The following is a 15,564-nucleotide window of genomic DNA, read 5'->3' on the forward strand; positions in this document are numbered from 1 at the left end:
AGTGACCTTTCTATTGTTGCAGCACCCAGTGACCTTTCTATTGTTGCAGCACCCAGTGACCTTTCTATTGTTGCAGCACCAAGTGACTTTTCTATTGTTGCAGGCACCCAGTGACTTTTCTATTGTTGCAGCACCCAGTGACTTTCCTAGCAGGAGACACCTGTTTCCATGCATTACCGCACCGCTCCAGTAGATGGCAGCCTCACACTTATTGCTCACACCACCTGCTTGCACAGTTCTGTCCTCTGTTCTTAGCCCCGCCCCCTAGCGTTCCAATCTTCTCGTTGCCAGGGAGACCGGGTACTCTAAACCTCAGCGCTGTCTTTTAAACCCCGCCTCCTTGACGCTGATTGGTCCCTGCTCATTGAGCTTTTCGTTTGGATTGGTGAAGGGCTGAGCATGACGTAATGGCACAGTGAATGCCCCGCCCCTCTGCCTGTTATTCGGACACATGTAACGGGATGAGCGGTACCCGGAGCATCGAGGAGACGGGGCAGCGACGGTGCGAGTAGGCGGAGCGGCCGGAGGAAGTACGGAGCCTGTAGCTGGTGGTGTGTACAGGGCTGTGCGGTATATCAGGGCTGTGTACTGGGATGTGCGGTATATCAGGGCTGTGTACTGGGATGTGCGGTATATCGGGGCTGTATACAGGGATATGCGGTATATCGGGGCTGTATACTGGGAGGTGCGGTATATCAGGGCTGTATACTGGACTGTGCGGTATATCGGGGCTGTGTACAGGGATGTGCGGTATATCGGGGCTGTATACAGGGATATGCGGTATATCGGGGCTGTATACTGGGAGGTGCGGTATATCAGGGCTGTATACTGGACTGTGCGGTATATCGGGGCTGTGTACAGGGATGTGCGGTATATCGGGGCTGTGTACAGGGGTGTGCGGTATATCGGGGCTGTATACAGGGATGTGCGGTATATCGGGGCTGTGTACAGGGATGTGCGGTATATCGGGGCTGTGTACTGGGATGTGCGGTATATCGGGGCTGTGTACGGGGATGTGCGGTATATCAGGGCTGTGTACAAGGATGTGCGGTATATCGGGGCTGTATCCTGGGGTGTGCGGTATATCAGGGCTGTGTACAGGGGTGTGCGGTATATCGGGGCTGTGTACAGGGATGTGCGGTATATCGGGGCTGTGTACAGGGATGTGCGGTATATCGGGGCTGTGTACAGGGATGTGCGGTATATCGGGGCTGTGTACAGGGATGTGCGGTATATCGGGGCTGTGTACTGGGATGTGCGGTATATCGGGGCTGTGTACGGGGATGTGCGGTATATCGCGGCTGTGTACGGGGATGTGCGGTATATCGGGGCTGTGTACTGGGATGTGCGGTATATCGGGGCTGTGTACTGGGATGTGCAGTATATTGGGGCTGTGTACTGGGATGTGCAGTATATTGGGGCTGTGTACTGGGATGTGCGGTATATCGGGGCTGTGTACAGGGATGTGCGGTATATCGGGGCTGTATCCTGGGGTGTGCGGTATATCAGGGCTGTGTACAGGGGTGTGCGGTATATCGGGGCTGTGTACAGGGATGTGCGGTATATCGGGGCTGTGTACAGGGATGTGCGGTATATCGGGGCTGTGTACAGGGATGTGCGGTATATCGGGGCTGTGTACAGGGATGTGCGGTATATCGGGGCTGTGTACTGGGATGTGCGGTATATCGGGGCTGTGTACGGGGATGTGCGGTATATCGCGGCTGTGTACGGGGATGTGCGGTATATCGGGGCTGTGTACTGGGATGTGCGGTATATCGGGGCTGTGTACTGGGATGTGCAGTATATTGGGGCTGTGTACTGGGATGTGCAGTATATTGGGGCTGTGTACTGGGATGTGCGGTATATCGGGGCTGTGTACAGGGATGTGCGGTATATCGGGGCTGTATACAGGGATTTGCGGTATATCGGGGCTGTGTACTGGGATTTGCGGTATATCGGGGCTGTGTACTGGGATTTGCGGTATATCGGGGCTGTATACGGGGATGTGCGGTATATCGGGGCTGTGTACTGGGATTTGCGGTATATCGGGGCTGTATACGGGGATGTGCGGTATATCGGGACTGTGTACTGGGATTTGCGGTATATCGGGGCTGTGTACTGGGATTTGCGGTATATCGGGGCTGTATACTGGGATTTGCGGTATATCGGGGCTGTATACGGGGATGTGCGGTATATCAAACATATAGGTGATATATAATATAATATATAGCAGCTATATATGGTGTGTGTGTGTGTGTAATATATATATATATATAGTTGTATACAGGGTATATATCGTGGCTGTATATATAGCAGCTATATATGGGGGTGTATGGTGGTTGTATATAGGGTGTATATATAGTGGCAGTATATATAGCAGCTATATATGGGGGTGTATGGTGGTTGTATATAGGGTGTATATATAGCGGCTGTATAGGGGATATATAGTGGTTATATATGGGAGATGTATATTGGGATGTATAGCAGCTGTTTATGGGGAATATATATTGGGTATATATGGGGGATGTATAGAGGCTGTATATAGGGGATATATGGGGATATATTGGGTATATATGGCGGGGGTATATGAGGGATGTATAGCGGCTGTATATATTGGGTATATATGGGGATATATATTGGGTATATATGGCGGCTGTATATGGGGGCTCTATAGCAGCTGTATATAGGGTATATATAGCGGGGTATATGGGGATGTATAGCGGCTGTATATAGGGTATATATTGGGTATATATGGGGATATATATTGGGTATATATGGCGGGGGTATATGGGGGATGTATAGCGGCTGTATATAGGGTATATATGGGGATATATATTGGGTATATATGGCGGGGGTATATGGGGGATGTATAGCGGCTGTATATTGAGTTTCTCCAGTATATGATGTATATCTTCCTATCTCTCTCAGGAGATCCGGGGTGGATAATGGAGGCCGTTGCCAGTGATGGGGACTCTTACCCTCCGCACCAGGAGACAGGCGGCAGCGTCCGCAAGGTGAGCAGTGACCCGTGTCTTCCGCGGCCTCCTTTGCTGGTACTTGTGGTGACTCCGGATGCCGGGCGGCTCTTATGGCCGTGCCCTTATGACTGGTCACCCAGCTGTTACCACAGGTCCAGAACCTTCATCATGTCCAAGTGAGGAATGTCAGTGAGGACTGCGGGGGCTCTAACAGAGGGTCTGGGCGGCCGGGGGGCAATTACTTTTGCTTATTGTGCTTTTCTAGTGATGAAGTCTCAGTGACTCGTCCCGGACAGTCCGGTCCTGTGTCCGTATGGACCAGAGGGTCCGGGGAGGAGCGGCCGGATCCGCTGTGATCTTCTCTGCACGCGGGAAATCACCCAGAATTCATTCACCTTTAATTGGAAAATCCTGTTAAGGTGTTAAATCTTTTTCTTCAATTAGGTAAAGGGCTTAATTGTGCGGAAAGTGCCATAAATCTCATCAGGGAGTAAGAGGGAACGAACACGTGTCCAGCCCCGAGCACCGCGTGTTACACGTGACATTTACAGTACATGTAACCTGTGTACATGCATCTCCTGTACTGATCCTGAGTTACATCCTGTATTATACCCCAGAGCTGCACTCACTATTCTGCTGGTGCAGTCACCGTGTACATACATTACTTATCCTGTACTGATCCTGAGTTACATCCTGTATTATACTCCAGAGCTGCACTCACTATTCTGCTGGTGCAGTCACTGTGTACATACATTACTTATCCTGTACTGATCCTGAGTTATATCCTGTATTATACTCCAGAGCTGCACTCACTATTCTGCTGGTGCAGTCACTGTGTACATACATTACTTATCCTGTACTGATCCTGAGTTACATCCTGTATTATACTCCAGAGCTGCACTCACTATTCTGCTGGTGCAGTCACCGTGTACATACATTACTTATCCTGTACTGATCCTGAGTTACATCCTGTATTATACTCCAGAGCTGCACTCACTATTCTGCTGGTGCAGTCACTGTGTACATACATTACTTATCCTGTACTGATCCTGAGTTACATCCTGTATTATACTCCAGAGCTGCACTCACTATTCTGCTGGTGCAGTCACTGTGTACATACATTACGTATCCTGTACTGATCCTGAGTTACATCCTGTATTATACCCCAGAGCTGCACTCACTATTCTGCTGGTGCAGTCACTGTGTACATACATTACTTATCCTGTACTGATCCTGAGTTACATCCTGTATTATACTCCAGAGCTGCACTCACTATTCTGCTGGTGCAGTCACTGTGTACATACATTACTTATCCTGTACTGATCCTGAGTTACATCCTGTATTATACTCCAGAGCTGCACTCACTATTCTGCTGGTGCAGTCACTGTGTACATACATTACTTATCCTGTACTGATCCTGAGGTACATCCTGTATTATACTCCAGAGCTGCACTCACTATTCTGCTGGTGCAGTCACTGTGTACATACATTACTTACCCTGTACTGATCCTGAGGTACATCCTGTATTATACTCCAGAGCTGCACTCACTATTCTGCTGGTGCAGTCACTGTGTACATACATTACTTATCCTGTACTGATCCTGAGGTACAGCTTGTATTATACTCCAGAGCTGCACTCACTATTCTGCTGGTGCAGTCACTGTGTACATACATTACTTATCCTGTACTGATCCTGAGGTACATACTGTATTATACTCCAGAGCTGCACTCACTATTCTGCTGGTGCAGTCACTGTGTACATACATTACTTATCCTGTACTGATCCTGAGTTACAGCTTGTATTATACTCCAGAGCTGCACTCACTATTCTGCTGGTGCAGTCACTGTGTATATACATTACTTATCCTGTGCTGATCCTGAGTTACATCCTGTATTATACTCCAGAGCTGCACTCACTATTCTGCTGGTGCAGTCACTGTGTACATACATTACTTATCCTGTACTGACCCTGAGTTACATCCTGTATTATACTGCAGAGCTGCACTCACTATTCTGCTGGTGCAGTCACTGTGTACATACATTACTTATCCTGTACTGATCCTGAGTTACATCCTGTATTATACTCCAGAGCTGCACTCACTATTCTGCTAGTGCAGTCACTGTGTACATACATTACTTATCCTGTACTGATCCTGAGGTACATCCTGTATTATACTCCAGAGCTTCACTCACTATTCTGCTGGTGCAGTCACTGTGTACATACATTACTTACCCTGTACTGATCCTGAGGTACATCCTGCATTATACTCCAGAGCTGCACTCACTATTCTGCTGGTGCAGTCACTGTGTACATACATTACTTATCCTGTACTGATCCTGAGTTACAGCTTGTATTATACTCCAGAGCTGCACTCACTATTCTGCTGGTGCAGTCACTGTGTATATACATTACTTATCCTGTACTGATCCTGAGTTACATCCTGTATTATACTCCAGAGCTGCACTCACTATTCTGCTGGTGCAGTCACTGTGTACATACATTACTTATCCTGTACTGATCCTGAGTTACATCCTGTATTATACTCCAGAGCTGCACTCACTATTCTGCTGGTGCAGTCACTGTGTACATACATTACTTACCCTGTACTGTCCAGGATAGAAGTCCAGTGGGCGCCAGTATCGTCTGACCCGTCTCCGACTGGTGCCCAGTATTAGGCACAGGAGTGAGCTATAAAGGAGCATGAGGCTGTGGGGGGGTCGTATGAGGGCGGTGTGCTGCGGAGCTGCGGGCCGTGTAGTTGGATTGGTCTCGCCCTGTGGGGCTTTACTATTCTGTGGCACAGAATGACGCCAATATTATTAGCACTGGAGGGCGGTATAGTTTGGGCACTGTATTATTGGGGTACTCAGAGTGGCATTCGCTGGTATGTCTGCTCTGTTTTTGGTATTATTGGGGTACTTTATGAGTGGCGGTATTTGGGCCCTATGACTGTACTGATCAGAGGGCCCCCCGTGCCCTCACCCTTCTCAGCGGTGCCGACACGGACATCCTCTCCCCTTGTACAATAAACCTTAGTTTCTGATTTACTCTTTGGTTGGATTTCTTCCCATTTGAAAGTTCTCTGCTTGCTGTCACTGAATGTGGACACAGACCTGAGGGTTTGGCAATATTCTGTGAGCCTGGACTCCGTAGCAGTACATTGTATAGAACAGATAACCCCCAGGGTGGTGGATCCTCACCCGCTGGTGTTTTGGAGCATTGTGTTCTTCTTGGCGATGACCTGTGAGCGCGCACCCCCTCTATATCAGCCCTGTGTACAAATGTGGCCGTGCCTGGTACTGCAGCTCATGCACTTGTTTGGGGACAGCCGCCCTTTAATATTTTCAAGATCTCTGCTTGCTGTCAGTGAGTGAGGACATTGTGAGAGGATGCACGCGTCCATTTGTTGATCCCACATCCCGGGGAAAGCACTTTTTCATATTTTTTTTTTTTCTTAAACCTTGGAGGGGACGCCCATACCTTTTTAGGATTTCTTCCCGGTCGCCCCTTGTGCCGGTCTGTGCGTCGTTCCCGCTGTTTTGGTTGCTCTGATGACTATGAGGGTATTTTAGTGCCTCGTGTCCCCTCTTATTGCAGGCAGAGCCCCCCCCATTCCCGTCAGTCTGTGGCCCCCAGTATTGCTCAGAGGGCGCTGTCAGGCCGCCCCTCCTAACTCTGCGGTGACAGATTTGTTGTCTTCGCCCCTCTCTTTGTTCTCGCCCATCCACGCACAGTCCCAAAATCTCAGCCCCCGATTGTCGGACACAAAGCCCGAGCTCACGTCATCTCTGAAGTTGCAGAGAGGGGTCTTTGTTTCGCAGGCGAGGTTTTTGGAGATTTCCATAACAGCAGAGGAGGAGACGGGGGGGGGGGGGGGGGTTGATTTCATTGCATTGAAGTGCTATACAAATAATAATAAAAATAACTATAAATCAGCATAAAATACAAAATAATGTTCGAGTTTCTCCTGTATATAAAAAATTATAAATTACAAATAAAATAATGGGGGGAAAAAATCTAATAAAAATAATGTATAAAAAAAAGCTAAAAATGTAACATAAGTTCTGTTTACAAATGCCGAAACGACAGCGAATGTCAGCAGAAAAATAAATAAATTGATGCAGAAAAAAATCTTAATGCAAATTATAATAAAACTGATAGACTGCAGTTAGAAGACGAGATGATGGGCTGTAGGACATTTCCTGGGGCAGGTGGGTGGTCCGGAGGCTGTGGACCCCTGGGTGTCATTGCTGTGACTTTTTGTGGTGTGGGGTCCATGGCTCCTCGGTGTTCAGTCTGCTCCTCTCTGTCCTCAGGGATGTGACCCGTTCGCTCAGACGCAGCGCAGTAAACTCCAGCACCGCCGAGCGCGCATCAACCAGCAGATCAACAAGGAGATGAGGATGAGAGCGGGAGCCGAGAACCTGTTCCGGTCAGTACTGGTCACCCACAGCGGAGGAGTCATATCCTCATCATCCTCCTCTGTATCATTCCTCTCCTTACATAACTCCGGGTAACACTGCTGCCTTATCCCTCATAACACCCGCTATAAATCCCGCTGATCGCTCCGTCACCGGCCGCTAATCCTCCGGACACAGCGCAATCCAAAGGGATAATGATCACAGGACTGTCCAACTGCACAGATATGCAGTCCTATGTAACACCACAGATAACAGTGATAACTCTCTGAGTACAGATAATGTAGTAGATGTCACCTGCAGTCCTATGTAACACCACAGATAACAGTGATAACTCTCTGAGTACAGATAATGTAGTAGATGTCACCTGCAGTCCTATGTAACACCACAGATAACAGTGATAACTCTCTGAGTACAGATAATGCAGTAGATGTCACCTGCAGTCCTATGTAACACCACAGATAACACAGTGATAATTCTCTGAGTACAGATAATGTAGTAGATGTCACCTGCAGTCCTATGTAACACCACAGATAACGCAGTGATAACTGAGTACAGATAATGTAGTAGATGTCACCTGCAGTCCTATGTAACACCACAGATAACAGTGATAACTCTCTGAGTACAGATAATGTAGTAGATGTCACCTGCAGTCCTATGTAACACCACAGATAACACAGTGATAACTCTCTGAGTACAGATAATGTAGTAGATGTCACCTGCAGTCCTATGTAACACCACAGATAACACAGTGATAACTCTCTGAGTACAGATAATGTAGTAGATGTCACCTGCAGTCCTATGTAACACCACAGATAACACAGTGATATCTGAGTACAGATAATGTAGTAGATGTCACCTGCAGTCCTATGTAACACCACAGATAACACAGTGATAACTCTCTGAGTACAGATAATGTAGTAGAAGTCACCTGCAGTCCTATGTAACACCACAGATAACGCAGTGATAACTGAGTACAGATAATGTAGTAGATGTCACCTGCAGTCCTATGTAACACCACAGATAACACAGTGATAACTCTCTGAGTACAGATAATGTAGTAGATGTCACCTGCAGTCCTATGTAACACCACAGATAACACAGTGAGAACTCTCTGAGTACAGATAATGTAGCAGATGTCACCTGCAGTCCTATGTAACACCACAGATAACAGTGATAACTCTCTGAGTACAGATAATGTAGTAGATGTCACCTGCAGTCCTATGTAACACCACAGATAACACAGTGATAACTCTCTGAGTACAGATAATGTAGTAGATGTCACCTGCAGTCCTATGTAACACCACAGATAACACAGTGATAACTCTCTGAGTACAGATAATGTAGTAGATGTCACCTGCAGTCCTATGTAACACCACAGATAACACAGTGATATCTGAGTACAGATAATGTAGTAGATGTCACCTGCAGTCCTATGTAACACCACAGATAACACAGTGATAACTCTCTGAGTACAGATAATGTAGTAGATGTCACCTGCAGTCCTATGTAACACCACAGATAACGCAGTGATAACTGAGTACAGATAATGTAGTAGATGTCACCTGCAGTCCTATGTAACACCACAGATAACACAGGGATAACTCTCTGAGTACAGATAATGTAGTAGATGTCACCTGCAGTCCTATGTAACACCACAGATAACACAGTGATAACTGAGTACAGATAATGTAGTAGATGTCACCTGCAGTCCTATGTAACACCACAGATAACACAGTGATAACTGAGTACAGATAATGTAGTAGATGTCACCTGCAGTCCTATGTAACACCACAGATAACACAGTGATATCTGAGTACAGATAATGTAGTAGATGTCACCTGCAGTCCTATGTAACACCACAGATAGCACAGTGATAACTCTCTGAGTACAGATAATGTAGTAGAAGTCACCTGCAGTCCTATGTAACACCACAGATAACGCAGTGATAACTGAGTACAGATAATGTAGTAGATGTCACCTGCAGTCCTATGTAACACCACAGATAACACAGTGATAACTCTCTGAGTACAGATAATGTAGTAGATGTCACCTGCAGTCCTATGTAACACCACAGATAACGCAGTGATAACTGAGTACAGATAATGTAGTAGATGTCACCTGCAGTCCTATGTAACACCACAGATAACACAGTGATAACTCTCTGAGTACAGATAATGTAGTAGATGTCACCTGCAGTCCTATGTAACACCACAGATAACACAGAGATAACTCTCTGAGTACAGATAATGTAGCAGATGTCACCTGCAGTCCTATGTAACACCACAGATAACAGTGATAACTCTCTGAGTACAGATAATGTAGTAGATGTCACCTGCAGTCCTATGTAACACCACAGATAACACAGTGATAACTCTCTGAGTACAGATAATGTAGTAGATGTCACCTGCAGTCCTATGTAACACCACAGATAACGCAGTGATAACTGAGTACAGATAATGTAGTAGATGTCACCTGCAGTCCTATGTAACACCACAGATAACACAGGGATAACTCTCTGAGTACAGATAATGTAGTAGATGTCACCTGCAGTCCTATGTAACACCACAGATAACACAGTGATAACTGAGTACAGATAATGTAGTAGATGTCACCTGCAGTCCTATGTAACACCACAGATAACACAGTGATAACTGAGTACAGATAATGTAGTAGATGTCACCTGCAGTCCTATGTAACACCACAAGTAGTTGACTTACGCCTGAACTTTTCTTAGATACATGGGTCCTACACTTGTGTCCTAGCTTAGATACATTGGCCATACACGTGTCCTAGCTTAGATACATCGGCCATACACGTGTCCTAGCTTAGATACATCGGCCATACACGTGTCTTAGCTTAGATACATCGGCTATACACGTGTCCTAGCTTAGATACATCGGCCATACAAGTGTCCTAGCTTAGATACCTCGGCCATACACGTGTCCTAGCTTAGATACCTCGGCCATACACGTGTCCTGGCTTAGATACATCGGCCATACGCGTGTCCTGGCTTAGATACATCGGCCATACGCGTGTCCTGGCTTAGATACATCGGCCATACGCGTGTCCTGGCTTAGATACATCGGCCATACGCGTGTCCTGGCTTAGATACATCGGCCATACGCGTGTCCTGGCTTAGATACATCGGCCATACGCGTGTCCTGGCTTAGATACATCGGCCATACGCGTGTCCTGGCTTAGATACATCGGCCATACGCGTGTCCTGGCTTAGATACATCGGCCATACGCGTGTCCTGGCTTAGATACATCGGCCATACGCGTGTCCTGGCTTAGATACATCGGCCATACGCGTGTCCTGGCTTAGATACATCGGCCATACACGTGTCCTGGCTTAGATACATCAGCTGTTTTTGTGGTACCTGTGTGTCTGCTCTGCGGTGTCGTTACATTGTGTCTTCCCTCACACGGTGGCTGTTATTTCATATCTGCCCATAAAACATTCAGCAGCGGTGCGCAGGACAATGGCGTCAGCGCGGCGTCTGTCACCGTCCATTGTGCTGCAGATAACAGCTCCGGGAAGTGATTCATTCCAGTTGTTGGGGTCTTTGTGCGGCTGAATGACCCCGGTCGTGTGTTATAGACCTCGCTGCTGCCCCAGACAAGAGGACAACACTCACCCCCGGCCCTATCAGCAGCCGCAGGCTACACGGAGATCAGTCTGTGATCGATGGGTCCTGGAGCTGAACCCTGCATCGGGCTGATAGGAAGGACTGAGAGTGAGGAATCCATCTGCAGTATACAGATATATATTCACTGATGGATGGACGGACACCTCAGGGGCGGGGTCAGCACAGGGATGTCTCTTACAGTCCCCGTCCATGCTGTGCAGAGGGAGGTGGTTTGGTGATATGCTCATAAAGCGGAGTGCTGACTGTATCTGCAATGTGTATAGATACTTTATATACACACAGCTGGACGGATACCGTGGGGGCGGGGCCAGCACAGGGATGTCTCTTAAAGTGCTCGTCTGCTTACAGTCCCCGTCCATGCTGTGCAGATGGAGGTGGTTTGTTGATACAGTCAGCACTCCGCTTTATGAGTGTATCTGTAATGTGTATAGATACTTTATATACACACAGCTGGACGGATACCGCGGGGGCGGGGCCAGCACAGGGATGTAATATGCATAGATACATTATCTTCACCTCTGGATGGACGGATACCGCGGGGGCGGGGCAGTACAGGGATGTCACTTAAAGGTGTCAAACTGACAAATCCCGCTAATCATCATACAAAATGTGTGTTTCAATTCTTCAACATTTCAAGATCCCTGCTTCCTGTCAGTGAGTGGAAAGTTTTGTTATACAGTCTGAGGTTGTAAGGTTTGTTGCAGTGTGCCAATGTAGTCAGTCAGTTCACTGCTGGGGAGCAGCACAAATCTCTTTCCTACCTTAAGGGTTTGTCACAATGTACCAGTGCAGATGGATGTATCATGGAGCCTGGGTGACATTAACTCCTCCGACCCTGGATCGAAGTCTTTATGGCCTTCTGAAATCATGTGTGAAGCCTGGTGCGATGGAGCGGTCTATAATCTGTATACTACACCCTGGTATATAGGTATCCGACATATACAGGAACACCAAGGACTGTAGGACAGGAGAATACAGTCTATTGCCCCCTGTTATCAGCCATTTCAGGGGAGAGGATGACTGTAGGACAGGAGAATACAATCTATTGCCCCCTGTTATCAGCCATGTCAGGGGAGAGGATGACTGCAGGACAGGAGAATACAGTCTATTGCTCCCTGTTATCAGCCATTTCAGGGGAGAGGATGACTGTAGGACAGGAGAATACAGTCTATTGCCCCCTGTTATCAGCCATTTCAGGAGAGAGGATGACTGTAGGACAGGAGAATACAGTCTATTGCCTCCTGTTATCAGCCATTTGATGCTGGGGAGAGGATGACTGTAGGACAGGAGAATACAGTCTATTGCTCCCTGTTATCAGCCATTTCAGAGGAGAGGATGACTGTAGGACAGGAGAATACAATCTATTGCCCCCTGTTATCAGCCATTTCAGGGGAGAGGATGACTGTAGGAGAGGAGAATACAGTCTATTGCTCCCTGTTATCAGCCATTTCAGAGGAGAGGATGACTGTAGGACAGGAGAATACAGTCTATTGCTCCCTGTTATCAGCCATTTCAGGGGAGAGGATGACTGTAGGACAGGAGAATACAGTCTATTGCCCCCTGTTATCAGCCATTTCAGGGGAGAGAATGACTGTAGGACAGGAGAATACAGTCTATTGCTCCCTGTTATCAGCCATTTCAGGGGAGAGGATGACTGTAGGACAGGAGAATACAGTCTATTGCCCCCTGTTATCAGCCATTTCAGAGGAGAGGATGACTGTAGGACAGGAGAATACAGTCTATTGTCACCTGTTATCAGCCATTTGATGCTGGAGAGGATGACTGTAGGACAGGAGAATACAATCTATTGCCCCCTGTTATCAGCCATTTCAGAGGAGAGGATGACTGTAGGACAGGAGAATACAGTCTATTGCTCCCTGTTATCAGCCATTTCAGGGGAGAGGATGACTGTAGGACAGGAGAATACAATCTATTGCCCCCTGTTATCAGCCATTTCAGAGGAGAGGATGACTGTAGGACAGGAGAATACAGTCTATTGCCCCCTGTTATCAGCCATTTCAGGGGAGAGGATGACTGTAGGACAGGAGAATACAGTCTATTGCCCCCTGTTATCAGCTATTTCAGGGGTGAGGATGACTGTAGGACAGGAGAATACAATCTATTGCACCCTGTTATCAGCCATTTCAGAGGAGAGGATGACTGTAGGACAGGAGAATACAGTCTATTGCCCCCTGTTATCAGCCATTTCAGGGGAGAGGATGACTGTAGGACAGGAGAATAGAGTCTATTGCCCCCTGTTATCAGCCATTTCAGGGGGAGGATGACTGTAGGACAGGAGAATACAGTCTATTGCTCCCTGTTATCAGCCATTTCAGGGGAGAGGATGACTGTAGGACAGGAGAATACAGTCTATTGCCCCCTGTTATCAGCCATTTCAGGGGGGAGGATGACTGTAGGACAGGAGAATACAATCTATTGCCCCCTGTTATCAGCCATTTCAGGGGAGAGGATGACTGTAGGACAGGAGAATACAGTATATTGCTCCCTGTTATCAGCCATTTCAGGGGAGAGGATGACTGTAGGACAGGAGAATACAGTCTATTGCCCCCTGTTATCAGCCATTTCAGGGGAGAGGATGACTGTAGGACAGGAGAATACAGTCTATTGCCCCCTGTTATCAGCCATTTCAGGGGAGAGGATGACTGTAGGACAGGAGAATACAGTCTATTGCTCCCTGTTATCAGCCATTTCAGGGGAGAGGATGACTGTAGGACAGGAGAATACAGTCTATTGCCCCCTGTTATCAGCCATTTCAGGGGAGAGGATGACTGTAGGACAGGAGAATACAGTCTATTGCCTCCTGTTATCAGCCATTTCAGGGGAGAGGATGACTGTAGGACAGGAGAATACAGTATATTGCTCCCTGTTATCAGCCATTTCAGGGGAGAGGATGACTGTAGGACAGGAGAATACAGTCTATTGCCCCCTGTTATCAGCCATTTCAGGGGAGAGGATGACTGTAGGACAGGAGAATACAGTCTATTGCCTCCTGTTATCAGCCATTTCAGGAGAGAGGATGACTGTAGGACAGGAGAATACAGTCTATTGCACCCTGTTATCAGCCATTTCAGGGGAGAGGATGACTGTAGGACAGGAGAATACAGTCTATTACCCCCTGTTATCAGCCATTTCAGAGGAGAGGATGACTGTAGGACAGGAGAATAGAGTCTATTGCCCCCTGTTATCAGCCATTTCAGGGTGAGAGGATGACTGTAGGACAGGAGAATACAGTCTATTGCTCCCTGTTATCAGCCATTTCAGGGGAGAGGATGACTGTAGGACAGGAGAATAGAGTCTATTGCCCCCTGTTATCAGCCATTTCAGGGTGAGAGAATGACTGTAGGACAGGAGAATACAGTCTATTGCTCCCTGTTATCAGCCATTTCAGGGGAGAGGATGACTGTAGGACAGGAGAATACAGTCTATTGCCCCCTGTTATCAGCCATTTCAGAGGAGAGGATGACTGTAGGACAGGAGAATACAGTCTATTGCCCCCTGTTATCAGCCATTTGATGCTGGAGAGGATGACTGTAGGACAGGAGAATACAGTCTATTGCCCTCTGTTATCAGCCATTTCAGGGGAGAGGATGACTGTAGGACAGGAGAATACAGTCTATTGCCCCCTGTTATCAGCCATTTCAGGGGAGAGGATGACTGTAGGACAGGAGAATACAGTCTATTGCCCCCTGTTATCAGCCATTTCAGAGGAGAGGATGACTGGAGAGTTATTCACTGGGATGAATCGTCAGGAGTGCAGTTCCTTCCCTGACCCCCATGATTACTGCTGTGTATCACATATGTGCAGTGCAGAGGACCCTCCATGTACGTGGTATATACAGTATATGACTGATATCAGCCGCTCATCTTGTAGCAGGAGCCAAGTCTGTGATTTGAGATGCAATCCTCTACTATGGCAGGAGCTTTATTAAAGGGGCGCTGTCATGGAAAAGCATGGAGCCCATCCGTCACATGTGATAAGATGGATCTGTCATCCCTCGTCTGCAGATAAAGACGGGCCCGGTCTGGAGTCACTGTAGAGGTGACTGCTCCTTTAAATCCGGCGGTGCCGTCACTATCATGTCTCCGCTATTCGCAGGTCATTTTCCAGCTGTTCGTCGGCTCTGCTCTTCCTGTTTTGGGAAATCAGTTGTTTTTCTTTTTACTTTTTGATAAGTCAGCGCCGTCCCTGGAAATACGATTATTATCATCGCGCGCGCGGCTTTTCAGCGGCGCTGGTCTGTAATTTTCCGTTGTCCTGTTTCAGGGCCACCACCAACCACAAGGTGAAGGAGACGGTGGCGCTGGAGCTCAGCTACGTCAACTCCAACCTGCAGCTGCTGAAGGAAGAGCTGGAGGAGCTGAACAGCTCAGTGGACGTGTACCAGAACGAGAGGTAACGGGGGGGCGCATACTGCTCAGGACGCACCGATCGAGGACTGCAGTGGGGTCCTTGCGTCCTAGAAGCCCTGTGCTGTTTGTGGGGTCCTCGCACT

At 47.6% G+C, this 15,564-nt stretch overlaps 1 protein-coding gene across 2 annotated transcripts in view; it reads left to right on the forward strand.

The window, feature by feature from the left end:
- The first annotated feature begins 457 nt into the window (after positions 1 to 457).
- RHPN1 (rhophilin Rho GTPase binding protein 1) overlaps positions 458 to 15,564 on the forward strand; it is a 28,166-nt gene continuing 13,059 nt past the window's right edge. The window contains exons 1-4 of one of the 2 annotated variants that reach the window (XM_040432082.1): positions 464 to 530; positions 2,929 to 3,014; positions 7,296 to 7,411; positions 15,336 to 15,464. In XM_040432082.1, the coding sequence (XP_040288016.1) occupies positions 2,946 to 3,014; positions 7,296 to 7,411; positions 15,336 to 15,464 (314 nt within the window). In that variant the 5' untranslated portion in view covers positions 464 to 530; positions 2,929 to 2,945. Of the gene's footprint in view, positions 531 to 2,928; positions 3,015 to 7,295; positions 7,412 to 15,335; positions 15,465 to 15,564 lie in introns of both variants that reach the window. The other variant, XM_040432084.1, reaches the window with a different exon arrangement.

Source organism: Bufo bufo, chromosome 5, assembly GCF_905171765.1.
Source record: "Bufo bufo chromosome 5, aBufBuf1.1, whole genome shotgun sequence".
NCBI classification, from domain to species: domain Eukaryota; kingdom Metazoa; phylum Chordata; class Amphibia; order Anura; family Bufonidae; genus Bufo; species Bufo bufo.